Source organism: Austrofundulus limnaeus, unplaced genomic scaffold, assembly GCF_001266775.1.
Source record: "Austrofundulus limnaeus strain Quisiro unplaced genomic scaffold, Austrofundulus_limnaeus-1.0 Scaffold20, whole genome shotgun sequence".
Classification (NCBI taxonomy): domain Eukaryota; kingdom Metazoa; phylum Chordata; class Actinopteri; order Cyprinodontiformes; family Rivulidae; genus Austrofundulus; species Austrofundulus limnaeus.
The window spans coordinates 3,461,367-3,470,136 of record NW_013952422.1 but is presented as its reverse complement, the minus strand read 5'-3'; the positions used below and the strand labels follow the sequence as shown (position 1 = coordinate 3,470,136).

The window sequence follows — 8,770 nt, the reverse complement described above, 5'->3', positions numbered from 1 at the left end:
TATGTATGGATCACTTGGGTTGTTACTGACATCTGGTGAAAATTTCATGTCATTAGCACCTTTAGTAAAATATTTACTGAGAAAAATGGTGACGTGTTCAATACTTATTTTACCTGCTGTACCTCCAGCAAAATAAACATAAGTAGCTGGAGTAAGATAAGAAGTAATCATTTAAAATCATGGGGGGAAGTGTAGACTTCCTTTTTGTGTCATGAAAAGCACACTTAGCCAGGCCAGCTATTACCACTGCTATAAAAAGAACACATTATCAGCTTGGACAAAAGAAACTGTTGGCTGTATTGTCTGAACTCGGTTCACTTTTATGTCTTTGCTCCTTATCTCTGCTCTCTGTTCCTTTTTTACAACTTTCATTTCCATTTGGAGTTTTAAAAAGGCCAGGCTAAAAATCATAGCCTACTCTTTCCTTCAATGCCTTCTCCTGGTAACTAGAGATAGAATATGTGTGCTGAGTGACTGCTGAAATTGGTTAAAGCAGCTGAAACTGACTGAAACACTAACTAAAAATTAAAAGTAGCAAAAGGCTAGCTAAAAGTATCAAAACACTAGATAAAACTAATAAAACTACCTAAGGAAGAAGTAGTTAAATAGTGGCTATAAGTTAAAAATAGCAAAAGGCTAGCTAAAATGTAAAAGAAGCAAAACACCAGCTAAAAATAGTTGTGTACAAGCTAAAATTAGCTAAGCTGATTGTAGCAAAAGCCTAGCCGAACGTATGAAAAAGCTAGCTGTAAGCTAAAAGTAGCAAAATACTAGCTAAAATCAGTGGAATAATTGCTAAAAGCAGCAATAGGTTAGTTCAGAGCAAAAAGTAGTACATTATGGTTAAAGCTCAATAGGATGAAAACAGCACATTTCTCAGAGAAATTTGTTTTTGAAAGAAGTAAAGAGGACTACTGAAACAACGTTCACACAATTAGCATGCTGCTCAAATGTTTGGTACACAAATGAGCACAACAGTCACAACTGACCACTTGCCAGATTCTACAAACCAGAAACAATAAAACTCAACTTTTTTTTTCCCTGACAAGAAAATACTAATACTAAAGCCAGGATGACAGACATGTTAGCAGACAGAAAGACAACAAGATCCACCTGCTCATATGGCAGATGTGCCAAACAGACAAGCCCACAGATAAACTCCTACTCCTTTCAAAATAAGAAACTAATCAAATGGATTTTACCATCTGGTTGCCTGGGCTCTGAAGCAAACCCATCAGCTCTAATCAGTGGCAGCCAATACATCTGAGACAGACATGATGCAGTATATTCAGTTTGCTAATCAGGGGGTCAGGATAATGGCTCAGCAGGTGGATGCAGACAGTGTGACAGCAACAAAGGTTGGGCAGGACCCAACTGTGCCATCCAGTCAGGAAGGGGGTCATCTGTGTTTTGGGAAACCTGCTGCTCTGAAAGGAGTGACGCCATTGACAAGAAAACTAATACTCCGTAACAATCCATTTATCTTTTTTTTATTATTATTAAGTTTTCCAGGTCACATGGAGCCTCTGTCACTGCGTGACATGAGGTGCACCRTGATAAGGTCGCAAATCCATCACAGGGACTTCTGATCTACAGAATCAGAAATAATTCATGCTGCCTGTGCATGCATGTGTGCGTTTGTTTCTCTGTGGTGCTTTTAACAAAATTTTCAGGAAGTATTCACAGAATGTAAATCTACAACTGATAAATGTTTGGAATCAGTTCAGCTAATCAACCTTATAGCCAACACCAAAATGGCTATAGCTTGATGCAGTATAGCTGGGAGTCATCCTTAACACATGCTATGAGGTTTCCAGCATGAGCTGATCTAAAGGTCCTGTCACACTATARCATTTTAGACAACTTATGCCAACTTAGGAAAATTTTACAGATGAAGTTGAAAATGGACATAAAATTTTCAATTGGAAGCATCTTTTAACCATGTACATACCATAATGCTGATAAATTGATGAAATATTTATTAATAACAAAAAATTTAAAATGTCATAAGTTTATATAAGTTGTCTAAAATGTTATAGTGTGACAGGGCCTTTATTTTAATACTTGCATAGGAACATTTTTCAAAGAAATTAAGGCTTTAATTTCTTTTTTGATTTCAAAATTTAAATAAAAAATTTTAGGGAAACATACCAGTATCTCAAATTTTCTTTGTGTGAGACAGAGTTTGCTGCAGACATGTCCAGAGTTTTGTGCGTCATGACGTTAAACCCCATCACTTACTGTCTCGTGATGATGCCTCTTCCAGTGTGACCAAATCAAATCAGAGAAGCAGAAGGGAAATTATCTTGGAACAAACGTCCTCCTTTGTGTTCTGGACATTCTTTCATTGCAGATACAATTTTTACAGTTAAATAATAAGCTTAATTGTTGAAACTCTGTTACTCGTTTCTATTTTGGACCATGAGTTTTACATGGATGTAACCAGAGGTAACACGGTTTGTCTTGACTACAAAAATATTAAAATATAATTAACCTGTACAGTCTGAAAACTGTTCTGCAAATGTTTGTTTATGTCAGCCTGTTATGTAACATAGCAGTATCTTTCTGTATGTTCTGCGTGTTTTCCAAAGCTCTGTGTTGCTCTAAGCAACAACACCATGGACAACATTAAGATGCAAACAATTACTAAAATAATACTGCATGGGTCAGCAGGTTTAGAATGTGCAACAATGGTAGCTGAACAAAATAAAATACATTTAGGAGGTTCTCTCAGTGAGATTAATAGTCCTTTTCACACTTTATCATCTACATGGTCTCTTCTTTTGACGTGTGTAATAGAAATAATTAATTTCCTTTTGCAATACATCTCTAGCTACTTTATTTGATAACTTGGTGTCTCTTGAAGCATACAAAAGAGGAAATAACATCCTGTAATAATGGAAACATTAGTGTGAGGTATCCTAATCAGTCGACAGAACACCATGGAAACAGAACACCAGTCTCCTTCGTCCAAACAAAACCTGAATCACAGCTGAATGTATGCACAGGGACCACGCCTGCAGCATATACTGTAGGGACTCGAGATTATTAGCTTCATTAAAACCTAACTGGTTCAAACTTCCTGAGTTCTGACAAAAATGTTTTGAGTCGCTTGTTCTGGCTGTTTTCTTGGATGCTTAGAAACACACAATTTTGACAGCAACAAATTCAAGATTGAATAAAATGCAATAAAATGCGAGAGTAAACATTTTAATGTAAAATCAAAAGCTGTTTGTTTATTCCTTCTATTTATTTTAATTAGTTTTTATTTTACATATTGTCCTATTCTACTGCATATCAGTCCTAATGTATCTTGTTTGATCAAATGGTTAAAAAATGTCCTTTTCCATATTAAAAAAAAACATAAATATTAAATGTGCCTTCAGGGGAATTATGCACGTACATAGTCACTGTTTATAACTTTCACTTACATAACTGATTAGAATGAATCATGCAACTGTTTTCATGCAGTGCTGTATCAATGCATGTGGTTATATAGAACCCATATTTTCTCTTTTTCTTTTTCTTTTTTTTAGACCTTTTTTTTTGCCCCCCGACTTGGTGCCTGTGTGTTGGAGTTTACCCCATTAGATAAGAGGGTAGTTTCCCTGCTCCTTCGGGTAGGGGGATAGGCTCTGACGGTCATTTGTGCTTATGCACCAAATGATTGTTCAGAGTACCCAGCCTTCTTCGAGTCCTTAGCAGGGGTGCTGGAAGATGCTCCAGCTGGGGATTCCTTTATTCTGCTGGGGGATTTCAATGCCCACGTGGGTAATGAAAGTGTGACCTGGAGAGGCGTGATTGGGAGGAACAGCCTCTCTGGTCTGAACCCGAGCGGTGTTTTGTTGTTGGACTTCTGTGCTAGTCACAGTTTGTCCATCACAAACACCATGTTCAAACATAAGGGTGTCCATAAGTGCACGTGGCACCAGGACACCCTAGGTCGCAGATTGATGATTGACTTCGTATTTGTGTCATCTGATCTGCGGCTACATGTTTTGGTCACTCGGGTGAAGAGAGGAGCTGAGCTGTCTACTGATCACCACCTGGTAGTGAGTTGGATCATGTGGCGGGGGAAGATGCCGGACAGACCCGGAAGACCCAAGCATGTAGGGTTTGCTGGGAATGCCTGGCAGAGGAACCCGTCAGACAGATCTTCATCTCACATCTCCAGGAGAACTTCAACCGCATCCCAGCCGAGGCAGGGGGATATTGAGTCCAAGTGGGTCATGTTCCGCGCCTCAATTGTTGAAGCGGCTGCCTTGAGCTGTGAGTGCAAGGTTGTCTGTGCTTCTCGCAGTGGCCRTCCTCGAACTCGGTGGTAGACACCCCGGGAAAGGGAGGCTGTCAAGCTGAAGAGTCCTATCTGGCCTTGTTGGCTGGTAGGACTCCAGAGACAGCTGAGGAGTATCAGCAGACCAAGCGGGCCGCAGCCTTGGCCTTTGCTGAGGCAAAACTTGGATGTGGGAGGAGAGACAAAGACTCGATCGGCTCCGAGGAGATTCTGGCAAACCATCTGGCGGCTGAGGCGGGGGAAGCAGCACTTTACTAACACTGTGCTCAGTGAAGGTGGGGTGCTGTTGACCTTAACCAGTGATGCTGTTGGGAGGTGGAAGGAATACTTCTCGGACCTTCTCAATCCCATGTCTTCTACGGAGGAAGCAGAGTCTGAGGACTTTGGGGCTGGTCTGTCCATAACTGGAGCCGTGGTCACTGAGATAGTTAAAAATCTCCATGGCGGCAGGGCTCCAGGGGTGGATGAGATCTGCCCTGATTTCCTCAAGGCTCTGGATGTTGTGGGGCTGTCCTGGTTGACACGCCTTTACAATCGCATGGACATCGGGAGCAGTGCCACTGGATTGGCAGACTGAGGTGGTGTTTCCTCTCTTTAAAAAGGAGGGCTGGAGGGTGTGCTACAATTACAGGGGCATCACTCTCCTTAGACTCCCTGGTAAGGTCTTTTCAGGAGTAATGGAGAAGAGAGTCCGATCGATAGTCAAACCTCAGATTCTGGAGGAACAATGCAGGTTCCGTCCTGCCGTGGAACACTGGACCAACTCTTTACCCTCACTAGGATCCTCGAGGGGTCATGGGAGTTTGCTAGTCCAGTCTACATGTGTTTTGTGGACTTGGAGAAGGCATTCGACCGTGTTCCTCGAGGTTCGACCGTGTTCCTCGAGGTACACTGTGGGGGGTGCTACACGAGTATGGGATTGTGGGTCCGTTGTTACAGGCCATTCAGTCAAGCAGTGCGAGAGTTTGGATTGCATTGCCGGTTGTAAGTCGGACCCCTTCAGAGTGGGAGTTGGACTCTGCCAGGGCTGCCCGTTGTCACAGACTCTGTTCATAACTTACATGGACAGAACTTCTCGGTGCAGCCAGGGGGCAGAGGGAGTCTGGTTTGGTGGCCTCAGGATTTCATCTCTGCTGTTTGCAGATGTTGTGGTTCTGTTGGCGTCATCGCGCCAGGATCTTCAGCTCTCACTAGAGCGGTTCGCAGCTGAGTGTGAAGTGGCTAGGATGAGGATCAGCACCTCCAAATCTGAGTCCATGGTCCTCAGTCGGGAAAAGGTGAATTGCTCTCTCCGGGTTGAGAGTGAAGTTCTGCCTCAAGTGGAGGAGTTCAAGTATCTTGGGGTTTTATTCACGAGCGAGGGAAGAATGGAGCATGAGATTGATAGACGGATGAGTGCAGCTTCTGCAGTTTTGCGGACTCTGTACCAGTCTGTTGTGATGAAGAGGGAGCTAAGCTGTAAGGCAAAGCTCTCTGTTCACCGATCAGTCTACGTTCCTACCCTCAACTATGGTCACAAACTTTGGGTAGTGAACAAAAGAACAAGATCGCAGATACAAACGGTTGAAATGGGTTTTCTCCGCAGGGTAGCCGGATTCTCCCTTAGAGATAGGGTAAGAAGTTCAGTTATCCGGGACAGACTCAGAGTAGAGTCACTGCTCCTCCACATCGAGAGGAGCCAGTTGAGGTGGTTTGGGCATCTAGTATGGATGCCTCCTGGACGCCTCCCTAGGAAGGTGCTTCAGGCATGTCCAACWGGGAGGAGATCTTGAGGAAGTCCCAGTACACGCTGGACAGACTATGTATCTAGGCTGGCCTGAGAATGCCTTGGAGTCCTACCAGAAGAGCTGGAAGAGGTGGCTGGGGAAAGAGAGATCTGGGCTTCCCAGCTCAAGCTGCTGCCCCTGCGACCCAACTTCAGATAAAGTGTGGAAGATGATGGATGGATGGATGGACCTTTTAGAAAAATGGATTTAGCATATAAGCATCAGTTCCAAAACGAACAAAAGAGGACAAACCCCACCCCCCATCAAGGTGGAGTTTATTATTTTGGGGAAATAACTGGTTAAAAGAACCTTTTAAAAGCGCAAAAGAAAAAGCCACAAAATCGTACATATTTTTTTTTACCCAACACGAAATCACCATAAAAGGAAACCTTTAAAAACCCAAGTTTTATGAATTCTGCCCTGTAAGAAAATGCTTAGAAAACCAATGATAGATACTCAAAATAACTTATTCAGAAATTTAATCAAGAATTGATTAAGAAATAATGGACAAAAAATGTGCATTCATTCTAATTTTCACTGTAAAAAACTGCCTTTATTTGTTTGTTTTTGCTTTCATTGCTGACTCATGTTAAAATGTGAAAATCAACATTAGGCTTGATCTGGGTGTTTGAGGTCAGAATGCCCAAGTTAATCTTGTTTTAAACTATAATATCGCCACCTGGTGCTGGAATGAAAGACCTGCATCAGTGCTGACTAATTCAGTGAACCTTGGATCAAAAACTACAAATCTACAATAAAACCCATTTTCAGCAAAGGGAAAAACTAACATATGTACAACCATCAAGCTTCTTTTGTCATATTTACATAAGTCACATTTTAGTAATTAATCAGACATCTAATTGTGCCTTTGACAGCAAAAAAGGTAAATTCATCAAAAAATGAATAGGAAATCCATAATCATATGGATAAAGACAAGAAAAACCTGCAGCAATGCAAGTTCCTACCTGAAAAACATTGCCTCCTATTGTCCCAGCATGACTCTCCTCTTTTCCAGTCACATCACAAACATCAGAGGCAGAAGCAACACATCCATGTGTGCACATGTGTCTGAGTGTGTGAGACTGCAGCTTTAACGGTCCGCCTCGGCTGCATGGAGCTGGAGCTGGCAGAGTGTATCAACAGCTACCTTGCTGGCACGCACGCACGCACACACGCACGCACGCACGCACGCACGCACACACACACAGCCTCTGTCCTGAATGCATTAACAGTTTTGAGGCTCCCCCTGTCAGCTTGTTCTGTAAAGTCTGTTTTTCTCTCACAGTCTTTCTCCTCCATGTTTTACTCCCTGTTTGACTGGRAACACACACGGCAGCTTTCATTTAAAAGGGATGAGCAAATCTGCTGAGCAGTCATGTCTAAATCATTACATCATTACATCATACACTGGCTTGCACCTCTGCATGCAGCTTGTTCCAGCCTCACCATCTCCTATGAGCTAATGGTTCTAGATTTGTTCATTTGTCTGCATCGTAAGCAAAATATCTCAGGAACCAATGGGCTTTAACGAATCTTTAAGAAAATAATCATCTAGAGCTGCCTGACTTTCTCAAGTCAGTCTGATTCAAAATGGCAGCTAAAGATAAGTAACCTTAGCAAACACAAAGACAGCTTTAAGTCAGCTAATTTTATAGCGATTGAGCTAAAAAGCTGGTGAGCTATTAGCTGAGAGACACGGACAAGACATGCATGAAGCACTAACTGATCACACCAGTTCATTTTGTTTTTTTAATTTGTCATTAATAATTTGAGTTATTATTGTCTGTTAGAAAAAATATTTCAGGAATGACTGGATTAATTTTACCAAAAAATTCAGAAAACAATCATTAGATGTAGCTCTACAACTAATTGCCTTTTGGAGTCAACCCAATTCAAGATGGCCACCACAGCTAATTGATTCTGGCTAACACAAAATGGATATAATTTAGTCAAATTTACAAATATCGAACTAAATTTATTGTATAGTAGCAGATTTTGCATAACACCAATGCAAGGTTTGACCAAAGCTGCTACAAAAAAAAAAAAACACTGATTTTTGTTTAAAACTCGGACATGAAAAGCAGCGTGGCAAGGGTCCTCTAAATAGCATTTTGAGGATATTTTTAGTGTCAATTATTTGCTTGTGTAGTTTTTGAATTTTTTGCACAGTATAGGTAACACACCAGCATCAGCTCGCTCTCCTCACCTCGTCTAAATTCACCCAAAAAAAGAGCTCAAAAAATCAACGAGGTGGTTTTAGTGACGTTTCATCAGCAGCAGTCATTCAGTGTCTTCTGCTTTCAGTTCAACACAGAGTCAGAACGCAGGACAGAGGCGAGGACTTAAAGAAAAAGACACAGTGTGTGTGTGGGGGGGTGGGGTGTTTTTGGTGACATTTGGGGGCAATTTTAAGGCAAAACGCCTACATTTGGGGACAGCTGATGCCTTTGGGGACCTAAGTCCAGTCCCTGTTTGTTTTAAATGCCATTGGTGGGTTGGGGGTTGGGTTTAGAACCAAGGTGTGAATTGAGTTTAGGTTAGTTTTAGGGTCAGGTAACCTGTGAGGTTAGCCTTAGGGTTTGTGGTCAGCGTTAGGATATAAAATTACCAAAAAAAAAAATGAATGGAAGTCAATGCAAAGTCCCCACAAGAGTATATAAACAAGTGTGTGTGTGTGTGTGTGTGTGTGTGTGTGTGTGTGTGTGTGTGT

At 41.8% G+C, this 8,770-nt stretch overlaps 1 protein-coding gene across 7 annotated transcripts in view; it reads right to left on the bottom strand.

The window, feature by feature from the left end:
* The window catches only part of rimbp2a (RIMS binding protein 2a), an 84,685-nt gene that overhangs the window by 73,122 nt on the left and 2,793 nt on the right, over nt 1-8,770 (bottom strand). Inside the window, exon 1 of one of the 7 annotated variants that reach the window (XM_014003914.1) lies at nt 7,026-7,169. The exons of the other annotated variants lie outside the window; for them this stretch is intronic. Within the exon in view, the coding sequence (XP_013859368.1) occupies nt 7,026-7,124 (99 nt within the window). The 5' untranslated portion in view covers nt 7,125-7,169. Of the gene's footprint in view, nt 1-7,025; nt 7,170-8,770 lie in introns of those variants that run through there. 7 annotated transcript variants of the gene reach the window in all.